The 14,817-nt window shown below is 51.1% G+C and overlaps 1 protein-coding gene across 1 annotated transcript in view; it reads left to right on the forward strand.

Annotated features, from left to right (window-relative positions):
• Positions 1-5,902, forward strand: part of LOC144487291 (collagen alpha-1(V) chain-like) — a 44,342-nt gene extending 38,440 nt beyond the window's left edge. The window contains exon 8 of the mRNA XM_078205373.1: positions 5,651-5,902. Coding sequence (XP_078061499.1) covers positions 5,651-5,902 — 252 coding nt within the window. The remainder of the gene's footprint in view (positions 1-5,650) is intronic.
• The last annotated feature ends 8,915 nt before the right edge of the window (positions 5,903-14,817 follow it).

Consider the following 14,817-nt stretch of genomic DNA (forward strand, 5'->3'; position numbering starts at 1 on the left):
ATAGGGCCTGGGTGGGATCATGGTCGGTGCAGACTCGATGGGCCGAATGGCCTCTTTCTGCACTGTAAGGTTTCTATGATTCTATGATTTGTCAGCCTTCGCCCTTCATGCTTTGTGATCAGGACCGACCATAACACTACTGATCTCCATCTTGGAAATTCTAGTTGGGCGTACGATGGCACAGTGGTTAGCACTGCTGCCTCACAGCGCTGGGATCCCGGGTTCAATTCCAGCCTCGGGTCTCTATCTGTGTAGAGTTTGTACGTTCTCCGTGTCTGCGTGGGTTTCCTCCGGGTACTCCGGTTTCCTCCCACAGTCCAAAGATGTGCGGGTTAGGTGGATTGACCATGCTAAATTGACCCGAGTGTCAGGGCGATTAGCAGGGTAAGTATGAGGGATTATGGGAATAGGGCCTGCATGGGATTGTGGTCGGTGCAGACTTGATGGGCCAAATGGCCTCTTTCTGCACTGTCGGGATTCTATGATTCATTATCGACCAACGGGAGTTCTAGATTTCCACGACCATCAGATTTTTAATTGTCGGGATCACCCCACCCCTACCACCACCATTGCAATGCCCAGTTTGGTATGTCTCTGAAAGCCCATGTAACATGACCCAGAGGCCCTCCTGCCACGAGTGATGCCTGAGGCAGACAAAGCAAGTGCTGTCTTTCTGTCGAGATTCCTCCTGGAACAGGTTCCTAAGTCAGTCGCCAGAGGCTTACAGCTTGAGGGGACATTACTCCACATCAAGCAATGGCTGACCAGGAGCCTCTCCCACTTTTACCGCTTGCCGTCTTGGAAGGATTTACAGGTTGACGCACTCAACCTGTTTGGTCATGTTGTGAACGCACCTTCCTTTGGCCATCAAGCCCTGGGATGGGACTTGAACCTGGAGCTTCTGGCTCAGAGGCAGGGACCTTACCCACTGCGCCACAAGACCTCTTCTCTCCTCCCCACTCCACAGAGCATGAGTAGATCAATAATTTGGGTTAGGGCAGGAGGAGACCACAGCTGGACAATGGAACATCTTCTGGCCCCTGCTGCTAAAGTAGAAAGCTGAATGGATAGTCGATTCACAGACGCGTAGCTTAACCCATCACAGATCATCCCCCACCCCCTCTTCCCCCCCCCCCCCCCCCCCCAACTGCGCAGCATATTTGCCACATCCATTATTGATTTATAACCATTTGTGTCCAATTTCATGCTGAGGACAACATGCAGCCAGTAACAGTCCAGGGAAATAACCTGTATGAATTCTCTACTTTCAGGAAGGAGAACCTAGCTAAATCTTAGTTTCTATGTCCCATTAAAGCCCACAAAACTGACCACCCCCACCCCCTGACCTATTTGTGCAAAGCCCATGTTCCCCACGGCTGGTTGCTATGGTCACCTAGAGGTAGTAAACACCTGGGCCTATAGGAAAGGGCAATGAGAGGTTGCTATGGTCACCGAGAGGTAGGAGGCCCCTGGGCCTATAGGGAAAGGGCAATGGGAGGTTGCTATGGTCACAGAGAGGTAGGAGGCCCCTGGGCCTACAGGGACAGGGGCAATAAGAGCAGGTTTCGAAGGTTATCAAGAGGTAGGAGTCATTGGATTTGCTTACTGTGCGCATCTGAAGTAAATGGGAAATCCTCTGACTGCCACTGGAAGGACCTGGAACAGATGCCAGGAGGTTTCCCCACTCCTCTGTCTGATTTGCTGTCGAATAATGCTGTGGCCCTCCCTCTACAATGACAATATGAGATTTCTTTGGGGGAAAGGTGTCTCTTCTGCTTTAGGCCATGTCCCGCACTTGTGCCATGAGCTTGTGACTGTTGGGCAGAGGGGAGAGCAAGCGGGGGTGGGGCTGACTGCACGGCACAGAATGGACCGGCTAACAAACTGGTAAAAGGCAAGATGTGAGGGAGAGGAGTGGATGGGGAAAGGTGGGGGAGGGGGAGGATTACTGGTGGAGCTCGGGTGTCACGGTGGCACTGCTGCCTCACAGTGCCAGGGACCTGGGTTCAATTCTGGCCTTGGGTGACTGCCTGTATGGAGTTTGCATGTTCTCCCCATGTCTACATGGGTTTCCTCCGGGTGATCCGATTTCCTCCCACACTCCAAAGATGTGCAGGTTCGGTGGATTGGCCATGCTAAATTAACCCTAGTGTCAGGGGGATTAGCAGGGTAAATACGTGTAGTTACAGGGATAGGACCTGGGTGAGATTGTTGTCAGTGCAGGCTCGATGGGCCGAATGGCCTCCTTCTGCACTGTAGGGATTCCTTGATTCTATGCTTGGGATGTGTTTAATATCAGCCAAAAAAACACATTGCGGACTTGGCTCGTTCCCAAAACCGGCCAGTCCCGAAGTGGTAATTGAGCTGATAGGTGACCTGAGAGATTTGGGGAGCTGGTTGAGATCACGCTGATCTCCTGGAATAATCTGTTCACCAGATTGGCAAAGCCAGAGATTGGGAAGATTGCCCTTATTCCCCCCTTTGGGCGGCACGGTAGCACAGTGGTTGGCACTGCTGCTTCACAGCTCCAGGGACCTGGGTTCTATTCCCGGCTTGGGTCACTGTCTGTGTGGAGTTTGCACATTCTCCTCGTGTCTGCGTGGGTTTCCTCCGGGTGCTCCGGTTTTCCTCCCACAGTCCAAAGATGTGCGGGTTAGGTTGATTGGGCATACTAAAATTGCCCTTAGTGTCCTGAGATGCGTAGGTTAGAGGGATTAGTGGCTAAAATATGGAGGGATATGGGGGTAGGGCCTGGGTGGGATTGGTGCAGACTCGATGGGCCAAATGGCCTCTTTCTGCACTGTAGGGTTTCTATGATTTCTATGATTTGGAGGTTTCGGTCTTGACAGCTAGTGACGCCCAGTTGTCAGTGTGCCAATTCTTAAACTGGTTTATTCTGGTGTTGTGCAGTCTGTCCTCCTCACAATGGTGGGGATGGGGGGACATTAGCAGAGGTTCCGTACACTGGCTTCTTTGCAAAGGTGTTTTTAAACCTGAAAGGCTCCTCATGTGGAATGGGATTTTTCCAACATTGTTTTTTTCCTGGAATCCACACACTTTGTCGGTGTCAGTCAACCAATCAGGAAAGAACGAGATGTCAGACAGTGAAACTGAGAATGGAAGAGTTTCCCAATACACGGGCAAGTGGTCAATGGTCAGGAAGGGTCAGAGGTCAACATGGGAACAATCCATGGTGCAACATCTCCAGGGTTCATCCATTAATCTCCCTCTACACTGTCCCCATCAAACATTCCCAGGACAGGTACAGCACGGGGTTAGATACAGAGTAAAGCTCCCTCTACACTGTCTCCATCAAACACTCCCAGGACAGGTCCCACATTGGCTGGTTCTAGATTAACAGTAAGCTGTACCACTCACTGTGACCTTTCCAGTAATCACTGCTGAGAACATTGTGATTAGGGACTGGATCAAGGTTCTGACTACTGTCCATATTGTTGGATTTGAGAGAGAAGGACAACGTTAAATACATCCCATGGGAGTGCTTTCAAAATTCCAAAGTGCCTTTTCCAAGCTAAGCAACCCTTCTTCCCCTGTGTACAGAGCCTCAAAGAATGTGAACATCAGTGGTGTATATGGGCTATATCTTTGTCCAGTCTCAATTGTACATATATGTATGTGTCTGCCTCTGTGACTACCTCTCAGTGACTACCTCTCCGTGCTCCCGTGACCGAATTGCCAGTGACACAACTGATCCGGAGGGCCGAGCGGGGGTGGAGAATCTGTCCCTGAGTCCACAGGTGACAGGAACATCTGGGCTGAACCAGCTGTTGGCCTTGGTTGCACTCAGGGTGCTTGCAGTGAATCTTCAGCAGCGCTGGGTTATGCGGGGGGAGATGAAATATCGCCTGGCTCACTTCCTGCTGACTCCTGCACACACTGTGATGCACCCTGTGGCCTGGCAGCACTTGCCATCGACGCCGTAGAGCGGTCATGTGGATGAGGTGACCCACAGAGGGTGCCCGTTGGTTAGCGACTCAGTGTGGGTAAAATTAGTGGGATTCCCATGAGTCTTGTAGAGGTGTTTGCCCCCTGCCCCCCACCCAATTCCCGTCCCCCCCACCCACCCCTACTCCTCCCCACTGAAAGAACGACGGTCAGTGAGCTGTGTTTGGGTTGGCACCTCTGAGTCACTGAGTGGCAGTAGCACATGTCCGTCCAACGAGGCTGTGACTGAGTGGCAATGGCCGTGTTTTTTTTCCTGTATGTGACCACCTCTGCTTCCTACAGCCTGAACGTGGATGCCATCAATTTACCCCACCTGCTCGGCAGGGACCATTGCCGACCGCCAAGTGCTGGGACAGGATGCCAAGTGGTTCTCCTCACAAGTGCCAGGCCCACACCTCCCCCCCTCAGTCTCACAAACAAACCTGTGTGGAAGCTAGCGTATAGACCAGACTTGGGGCCCCCCAAATTTTATACAGATACAGAGCGCACGCAGACAACAGAGTAAACAGCCGCAGACCGAAAAGGTTCCCTCGGTTCACATCCCAGCCGAGAGGTTGGAATGGTAAAGGCAGCCCGATGGCATCAGTAGTTTTTCTCCAGAAAGGTTAAGACTGAGAGGTAGCCGACAGGTTTTAAAGGGTAAAGGGGGAGATGATCCTTCCAGTTACAGGGGAGACCAGACCTAGGGGATTATAAGGATAGTAGGAGTCACAAATAAATCCAGCAGTGAATTGAGAAGAAATCTCCTTGCCCACAGAGTGCTGGGATTGTGCCACAGCTGAGGAGAATTACACATATACCAATAAGGGGAAACTGCATAAACCCACGAGGGAGAAAGGGATAGAAGGATCGGCTTATGGGAGTGGTGAAGAGGGTTTGGGGGGGGGACGGGTTTCCAAGTGGGAGGAGCCCAGCACCAGCCTTTGGGCTGACTGGCCCTGCTCTATGCTGTTAATTCAACTGAACCCCAATTGTGCCCTCAGACAAAAGAGGGCAGCCACCGGTCCCCTGAAGTGGCATTGATTCTATCAAGGGTCAGCTGATGTGTGCCACTCTGACAAGATACACATGCACTACACTATACAGCAACCAGACATACAACACTACAAACAAACAAACACAAACTACTCTCCGACCACACACACACACACACCACTTCAACCAGATTGTTGCTGCCACAAGCTCTCAGTTGTCGAGGCTGTGGATCTTTGAACCATTTTGTGCTTACAAGCACATCAACAAGTTATTTCTATAAACTACCTTCACTCCAGAGGGATCTTTGCGTATGCATTTCACACCGGTTCAGGGATATACAATCCAGAATTAAAGGAGTCAGTATTGGTGTATCCGTACCCTGCCTGTGGGTGTGTGTCAGGTTTGGTGTCTGTCTCACCACCAACCCTCACCACCCACCTCTGCTCTGCCAGGTGGCAGTAACCAGTAGCATGATCATGGCTGAGTCTATCTCTGGCAAACCGTTAGGTCCTCCCCCACCCTCGCCTCTCTCTCCGTGCATGCAGCCAGTACATTGGGTACCGGGATCTGGCCAGCTTCTGGTAGCTTCTGGGTTTAGCCGCAGGATACTGAGCCATGGTTATTTGGTGCAGCCGCACCCAGCTGGGTGCAGTTTGCTTCACTAACCCTAACCAGCTGCTTTCGCTCCCCTCCCACTGCTACTTGGCAGCACCAGCAGGTACACAGCTCCACCCACCCGACCAAAGGAGACCTCGGCCTCTCAAAGGAGTATTTTACTGGAGAAGACCTCGGTCCTGGTGACCCCGGCTACGATTATGACTACGTTTACAAAGACTATTACGAGGAGCCCCTGCCCACGGAAATCGGTCCGGGTCTTCCGGTTGAGACTGAGGTGTACACGGAAGGAGTAAGTGGCCGGGTGAAACATAACACAGAGCCATCGTCTCTCAGTGTTGATTGAATGTCATTGACGGCATCTGCTCCAATGTCCTTCCTCCACTGCTCCTTTTCCTTGTACACAATGCTCCTGGTCTGTGTACATGTTGTCTTCTGGTCTGTGCACACCTTGTCTCTTGATCTGTGTACATGTTGTCTCCGTGTCTGTGCACACATTGTCTCCATGTCTGTGCACACATTGTCTCCATGTCTGTGCACACTTTGTCTCCATGTCTGTGCACACTTTGTCTCCACGTCTGTGCACACATTGTCTCCATGTCTGTGCACACTTTGTCTCCATGTCTGTGCACACATTGTCTCCATGTCTGTGCACACTTTGTCTCCATGTCTGTGCACACTTTGTCTCCACGTCTGTGCACACATTGTCTCCATGTCTGTGCACACTTTGTCTCCATGTCTGTGCACACATTGTCTCCATGTCTGTGCACACTTTGTCTCCATGTCTGTGCACACTTTGTCTCCACGTCTGTGCACACATTGTCTCCATGTCTGTGCACGCATCGTCTCCTGGTCTGTGCACACATTGTCTCCATGTCTGTGCACACTTTGTCTCCATGTCTGTGCACACTTTGTCTCCATGTCTGTGCACACTTTGTCTCCACGTCTGTGCACACATTGTCTCCATGTCTGTGCACACTTTGTCTCCATGTCTGTGCACACTTTGTCTCCATGTCTGTGCACACTTTGTCTCCATGTCTGTGCACACTTTGTCTCCATGTCTGTGCACACTTTGTCTCCATGTCTGTGCACACTTTGTCTCCACGTCTGTGCACACTTTGTCTCCATGTCTGTGCACACTTTGTCTCCACGTCTGTGCACGCATCGTCTCCATGTCTGTGCACACATTGTCTCCATGTCTGTGCACGCATCGTCTCCTGGTCTGTGCACACGTCGTCTCCTGGTCTGTGCACACGTCGTCTCCTGGTCTGTGCACACGTCGTCTCCTGGTCTGTGTACACGTCGTCTCCTGGTCTGTGCACACGTCGTCTCCTGGTCTGTGTACACGTTGTCTCCTGGTCTGTGTATATGTCATCTTCTGGTCTGTGTACGCGTCGTCTTCTGGTCTGTGTACGCGTCGTCTCCTGGTCTGTGCACACGTCGTCTCCTGGTCTGTGTACACGTTGTCTCCTGGTCTGTGTATATGTCATCTTCTGGTCTGTGTACGCGTCGTCTTCTGGTCTGTGTACGCGTCGTCTTCTGGTTTGTGTACGCGTCGTCTTCTGGTCAGTGTACGCGTCGTCTTCTGGTCAGTGTACGCGTCGTCTTCTGGTCTGTGTACGCGTCGTCTTCTGGTCTGTGTACGCGTCGTCTTCTGGTCTGTGTACGCGTCGTCTTCTGGTCTGTGTACGCGTCGTCTTCTGGTCTGTGTACGCATCATCTTTTGGTCTGTGTATGCGCCGTCTTCTGGTCTGTGTACGTGTCGTCTTCTGGTCTGTGTACGCGTCGTCTTCTGGTCTGTGTACGCATCATCTTTTGGTCTGTGTATGCGCCGTCTTCTGGTCTGTGTATGCGCCGTCTTCTGGTCTGTGTACGTGTCGTCTTCTGGTCTGTGTACGCATCATCTTTTGGTCTGTGTATGCGCCGTCTTCTGGTCTGTGTATGCGCCGTCTTCTGGTCTGTGTACGTGTCGTCTTCTGGTCTGTGTACGCATCATCTTTTGGTCTGTGTAAACGTCATCTTCTGATCTGTGTACACGTCGTCTTCTGGTCTGTGTACATGTCATTTCCTGGTCTGTATACATGTGATTTCCTGGCCTCTGTACATTTTATGGGGATTCATTTATCTCAGTCGGCTGGACCGCTGGTTTGTGATGCAGAGCAATATCGACAGTGCGGGTTCAATTCCCATACTGGCTGAGGTTATTCATGAAAATCCCGCCTTCTCAAGTTTGCCCCTTGCCTGAGGTGTGGTCATCATCAGGTTAAATCACCATCAGTCAGCTCTCCCCATCAAAGGGGAGGGCAGCCTGTGATCATCTGGGACTATGGTGACGTTACGTTACACTTTGTTTCCTGATCCAGCACAGGTTCTGTCCTGGTCGGTGTACACATTGTCCCTGGTCTGTGTTCATGTTCTCTCCTGGTCTGTGTACATATTTTCCATTGGTGACTTTGCACACATCATCTCCTCGTCTGTGTACACATTGTCTCTTGATCTCTGTGCACCTGTGTCTCCTGGTCTGTGTACATATTCTCTCCTGGTCTGTGTTCATGTTGTCTCCAGGTCTGTGCACACGTCTCGTGGCATGTCTACATGTTGTTCCCTGCTGTGTGTACGTGTTCTCTCCTGGTCTGTGTACACATTGCCTCCTGGTCCATGTACATGTTCTTCTTCCATGCAATGTGATCATCTCCCTGTGTTTTGTCGCTGTCTTGTCTGCTGCTATTTCCCCATTAGTTTTTGACGTGTGCAACACTTCCTGATGCCTATGGTAATGTCACATCATCTCCATCTGCCACAATGCCACCTCCTCCTGCCATGATGCCATCTCCTTCTATGATGATGCTGCAGTGACATCACCTCCTGCTGTGATGATGTCACTTCCGGTTTTGTCATGCCTTCACACACTTCCTGGTAACCCATGATTCCACTTCCTGGGTACTGATATCGCTTCTTTGTCCAGCCCTCCAATGCCCCATGTTATTCAGAGCGATGTTGTCTTTCGCTCAGTGATACCCATCGTTCACTTCTATCAATCCACCTGATGGCACCCGCCTGGCAATGCATCTCCCTGTTATGTTGGGGATTAATGTCTAGGGTGGCACAGTGGTTATCACTGCTGCCTCACAGTGCCAGGGACCCGGGTTCGATTCCTGGCTTGGGTCACTGTCTGTGTGGAGTTTGCACATTCTCCCCGTGTCTGCGTGGGTTTACTCCGGGTGCTCTGGTTTCCTCCAACAGTCCAAAGATGTGCAGGTTCGGTGGATTGCCCATGCTAAATTGTCCCTTAGTGTGTCCCAAGATGTGTGGGTTAGGAGGATTAGCCGTGGTAAATGTGCAAGTTTACAGGGTAGGACAGAGAGTCAGTGCAGAATCGATGGGTCAAACGGCCTCTTTCTGCACTGTAAGGATTCTATGACTATGATTATGTGCAATCTCCATCAGGACCAGGACGCCATCGTGCATTTGATCGAGGCAATCCATTTGTTTCTCGTTCCGTGACGTCACCACGTGTTCAGTAGTGTTGCTCCACTCTCGACTTACGTCATTTCCTCAGCTGTGCCATTGTTGACGGTGGTGCCACTTGCAAAGATTGCTTTTCAGACCTCCCCCTGCTGGAAACTATCAAAATCCAGCCACGAATCGGTTCCAGGGGGACTGTGGCCAGGGCGAGGGGGGGGAGGGCGGGTATATGCGGGAAGCAGCAGGCTCGGTTTACTGGGCAGGTACGTTATTGGAGCATAAGAGAACACGATGAAGAGGAACCCCCTCCCTCGTTACCACCATCACAAGGGCACAGAGAAGACGAAAGCGCCATTCATTGCGCATTCCGATGATTCCCAGCACATTCCGCAGTCAATCCCCAATCATTGCCAGTCAGGAATCCTCCTGATTTCTAACCATCAGTCTTGTGGCCTTGCCACTCCACCCTTGCACCCCCCCAGCCCGCTCCCCACCTCACTCCCCACAGTGCCACTTAAGACTGACTTGTGAATGTGATATCTTCAAGATGGGAGAGAGAGTCAGCTATTTCCCCAGGCCAGGGCAGATGTGTATTGCTCCCCCCCCTCCCCCTGCAACCCTCACCCCCGGACTCTTCCCCCGCAGCCCAATGGCCCCCGGAGTGATCTTCATACCCCCTCCACCCCACCCTGAGGTGTGGCATTAGAGACGGGAATCCGATGCAATTTTTGTGAACGAGTGTTTTATTCTTTCAGATGGCCCTGAGCGGATTGAAGGGAGAGAAAGGGGAGCCTGCAGTTGTTGAGCCTGTGAGTACCTGATCCCGTCCGTCACCCACCAGCGCTTTCGTGGGAGAGAGAGAGAGAGAGGCGGGCTGACTAGCCCAGTGGCAGAATGGGGACCTCTCCATTTTCCTCTCTCCATTTTCCTCTCTCCATTTTCCTCTCTCCATCTTCCTCTCTGCATCTTCCTCTCTGCATCTTCCTCTCTGCATCTTCCTCTCTGCATCTTCCTCTCTGCATCTTCCTCTCTGCATCTTCCTCTCTGCATCTTCCTCTCTGCATCTTCCTCTCTGCATCTTCCTCTCTGCATCTTCCTCTCTGCATCTTCCTCTCTGCATCTTCCTCTCTGCATCTTCCTCTCTGCATCTTCCTCTCTGCATCTTCCTCTCTGCATCTTCCTCTCTGCATCTTCCTCTCTGCATCTTCCTCTCTGCATCTTCCTCTCTGCATCTTCCTCTCTGCATCTTCCTCTCTGCATCTTCCTCTCTGCATCTTCCTCTCTGCATCTTCCTCTCTGCATCTTCCTCTCTGCATCTTCCTCTCTGCATCTTCCTCTCTGCATCTTCCTCTCTGCATCTTCCTCTCTGCATCTTCCTCTCTGCATCTTCCTCTCTGCATCTTCCTCTCTGCATCTTCCTCTCTGCATCTTCCTCTCTGCATCTTCCTCTCTGCATCTTCCTCTCTGCATCTTCCTCTCTCCATCTTCCTCTCTCCATCTTCCTCTCTCCATCCCCCTCTCTCCATCTTCCTCTCTCCATCCCCCTCTCCCCTCCTGTATCTAACACTCTATTTATTTATAAGGACTCCCCCTCCTATATCTAACACTATTTATTTATTTGCAGGGTTCGCTCTCGTGTATTTGACACTCTCTCTATTTATTTACAGGGAATGCTGGTTGAAGGCCCCCCTGGTCCAGAAGGCCAGACGGTAAGTGAATGAACCGGGTTCAGGAGTTGCGCTGTCCCTAAATCACCCTCTTTCACTTGTCCCTGCATGTTATCTCGGTCCACCTGTACCATTCGCTCAGATGTGTATCCCCACCTGAGTAGTTGCCTGCGATGTGACCTCTGCAGTGAGAAAGGGTTTTTTGATAACCGTCTACCAGAATGTGTCCTCCATTACTGAGTAAATAGAGGGAGGGAGCAAGGGATGCAGAGGAGAGAAAGGGAGAGGGGAAAGCGGGATGGTAAAGGGAGAGAGAGAGTGGAGGATGGAAAGGCAGGGAGGGGGAGACTGGAGGATGGAGAGGGAGGGTGGGAGGAGAGTGGGAGAGAGAAAGAGGGGAAGAAGGGTGGAGGAGCGAGAGGGAGGGAGAAGAGAGAGCGAGGGAGGGTGGAGGATGGAGAGGTTGGAAGGAGTGAGCGAGGGAGAGAAAGAGAGATGAAAAAGGGAAGGATGGTGGAAGAGAGAGGGTGAAATGAGCAAGAGAGAGTGAGAGTGGAGAATGGAGAAGAAGTGGGTCGTGTGAGAAGCAGAGAGGAGAGAGGGAGAGGAGAGAGTGGGAGGGGGAGTAGAGGATGGAAAGAGGGAAGGAGAGAGGTAAATGCTGAAAGGTTTTGATGGCGTGGATACAGAGAGAATGTTTCCTCTTGTATGGAGATGTGAAGGTCATCAATATAAGAGAGTGACTGAGAAATCCAATGGGGAATTCAGGAGAAACATCTTTACTCTGAAGCTCACCATCACAGGGAGTGACTGAAGCGAACAGGATGGACACATTTCAGGGGAAAGGAGAGACAGGTACATGAGGAGCTAAGGAATAACAGGTTACAATGATAAATGTAGATGAGGAAAGATAAGAGAAGGCCAAGTGGAACATAAATGCTTACATAAACTGGTTGGGCCGAGTGGCCTCTTTCTGTTCCTTATATCCTGTGTCATCCCTCCTCTTTCTCTGTCCCTCACTCTGCAGCATCTGTCTTCCATAGACTTCAACCTTTCTCCGCCTATCTCTCCCTTTCTATGTTAGACACGCTCACGGACAATGTAGCAATGGGGAATGCTGATGATGTGTTGGCCAGTGCTGAGTACTTGGGTTGCCGAACCTGCCTGTTTCTATATGCCTTGACTTGTATTTTTTCTTCTTCTTGGTCTTGTTGACAGGGTCCATCTGGCCCCCCCGGTCCATCGGGACCTCCCGGACCCATGGGTGATCCTGGCGAGAGGGTAAGTCCCTTCAATTGCCCCTACGGAGAATCTGTTCAACGCCGCCAACCCCCAGAGTCTGGGTTCGTGGTTTGAGGCTGACTGAAGTTGGAAGGGGGGTTGTGGGGAAAGGAGAGGGGAGAGGGCAGAGTTCAGGCCTGCCGGATGGACTGCACACCGAAACCAGCCAGCACCTGATCCAAACTCCACCCGGGGCAGGTGTGGTCAAACCTGCCGTTTCCCGATTGTGTTAAAATCCGAGATATTGGAGATATTATTCAGCTTAGTCCGCAGAGCTTACTGTAGGTGTTGTATCTTTTATATATCTGATTTTCCTCAGAGCATCGCAGCGATGACACTAGTTTCTCAAGGCGCAGGAACTTTATTTAAAGTTTTAGACAAAGTCCACGCTCTGCTTCAACTCTCTGTAGCTTCTCATAGCTCCTGCCGTGATCTGTTTACTTTGCTGTGAGTCAACACCCAGACTGAAACAATCAACACAGTGAGCATCAATTGGACACAGACACACCCATTCAAACAGATCACTGTTCTGAACGCCACAAAGTGTGTGTGTAGGTGAGTGTGTATGTGAGTACATGTGTGTCTGTCAGTGTGTGTGAAAGTGTGTGGGTGTCTGTATGTCAGTGTGAGTGTGTATGTGTGGGAAAGTATGTGTGTATGTTTGTCAGTGTGAGTGTGTGGGGAAAGTGTGTGTGTATGTATGTCAGTGTGAGTGTGTGGGGAAAGTGTGGTATGTATGTCAGTGTGAGTGTGTGGGGGAAGTGTGTGGGTGTCTGTATGTCAGTGTGAGTGTGTATGTGTGGGAAAGTATGTGTGTATGTTTGTCAGTGTGAGTGTGTGGGGAAAGTGTGTATGTATGTTTGTCAGTGTGAGTGTGTGGGGAAAGTGTGTGTGTATGTGTGTGAATGTGGCCGTGAGAGAGTGTGTGAGTGTGTGTGTGTGCATGTTTCAGCATCAGTGTATCCGGGTGTGCGCGTGTGTCAGTGTCACTATGTGTGCCAAGTGTATGCGTCAGTGTGTATGTCCGTGTTTGTGTATGTCACTGTGTGCAATAGAGTGACTGTGTGATAATGTGTGTGAGAGTTTGTGTGAGGGAGTGTTTGTGATCGTGTGTGAGGGTGCATGTGGAGATGTGTGTGTGTAAGTGAGTGATTGTGTGTGAGTGTGTGTATCTGGGTAGTGAGGGAGAGCTCAGTTGATGTGAGTGACAGGGATCACCGGCTGCTGAGCTCCAGCTTTCTCCTCTCTTCCCTGAATTGGTCCCCAGGTACAGGATGACGGGATAATGATCTGTCCTCCTCTGGTGGACATTCTCTGAATTACAGCAACACAGAGAGAGAGAGAGAGAGTGGCTTCTGAAAATAACACTGAACTTAGGCAATTCCCTATTGTATTTATAGCTCATGCCTTTTCATGTCTTAACTTGTCTCCCGTTGATATTCAGTGGCATTGCCATTGATGAAACACCCCCACATTAAACTCCCTCCACATTATCACCTGGGAATTTGTTAAAGGATGGAGTTCAGCTGGGTAACAGCTCTGGGGAAGAAGCTGTTCCTGAGCCGAGTCCGACAGGCTCGAATGCATCTGTAGCGCCTCCCAGGCAGGAGGGGCAAACAGTCTGTGGCTGGGATGGGTGGGACCTCTAGTGATGCTGAGAGACCTCCGCAGACAGCGTTTGTAATAAATGTCTTGCACGGCTGGTAGCTGGGTGCCGATGATGTGTTGGGCAGTTTTGACTACCCGCTGCAAAGCTTTCTGGTCAGAAATGGAGCAACTGCTGCACCACACCATAATACAGTTTGACAACGTGCTCTCTATTGTGCACTGGTAGACGTTTCCTCTCAGTGAGTGACATTGCTCCTTACACACATGCTCAGTCGCTATCACGACAGTTAACCCTTTACATCATCCTCCCCGTGCCCCAGCCCCCCACACCACCCAACCCCCATAGTCTTTGCCCCCAAACTATTTATTACCTCCATTTTCCCCAACCTAAAAGGTCTCTTTCTTTTCTTTGGTGGTTTCACCAGCGTTCCTGAGCGAGCTCGATGTCCTCTTCGGAGGCCGACGGGGACCCTATCGCTCTGAGGTCAGTCCATGCTGGGTTGTCGCTCCCAGTTTCCCGCCCGGTTATGGTTCTGTAGTCCTGACGTTCCCGTGAGGTGCGGGCCATTCCCTTTCGGTCAGGCTGTTACAGTGCACGTCCCTTGCTCGGTCCTTCCGATTCGGGGAGCTCCTGGTGTGCACGGATCCACACAGCTGTCCCTTACCTTCTCCCAACGCAGGAAGACCACCGATGATATTTAACAAGTACCCTACCACTTGGTGCTGGTGAACCCACCAGCAGGAGTATATGTGTTTCTTCCCCAGGTCTGCAGTGTTAGTGAGAGCTTTAAGATTAAACCTCCCAAAAAGGGCCACACAATGACTGAACCCCATTGATTATTATATAAGACATATCCAATATAAGATCATGATACAGGACAGGAATTGTATGTGTTAATAGAATCATAGAATCCCCACAGTGCAGAAGGAGGCCATTCGGCCCATCGAGTCTGCACTGACAACAATCCCACCCAGGCCCTATCCCCATAACTCCATGCATTTAACCCAGTTAATCCCACTGACACCAAGAGGCAATCTAGCATGGCCAATCAACCTAACCCGCACGTCCTTGGAGTGTGGGAGGAAACCAGAGTACCCGGAGGAAACCCACGCAGACACGGGGAGAGCGTGCAAACTCCACACAGACAGTGACCCAAGCCGGGAATCGAACACCGGTCCCTGGTGCTGTGAGGCAGCAGTGCTAACCACTGTGCCATCCATTCAGACATTAGTGTTATAT

This window comes from Mustelus asterias, unplaced genomic scaffold (assembly GCF_964213995.1).
Source record: "Mustelus asterias unplaced genomic scaffold, sMusAst1.hap1.1 HAP1_SCAFFOLD_704, whole genome shotgun sequence".
NCBI classification, from domain to species: domain Eukaryota; kingdom Metazoa; phylum Chordata; class Chondrichthyes; order Carcharhiniformes; family Triakidae; genus Mustelus; species Mustelus asterias.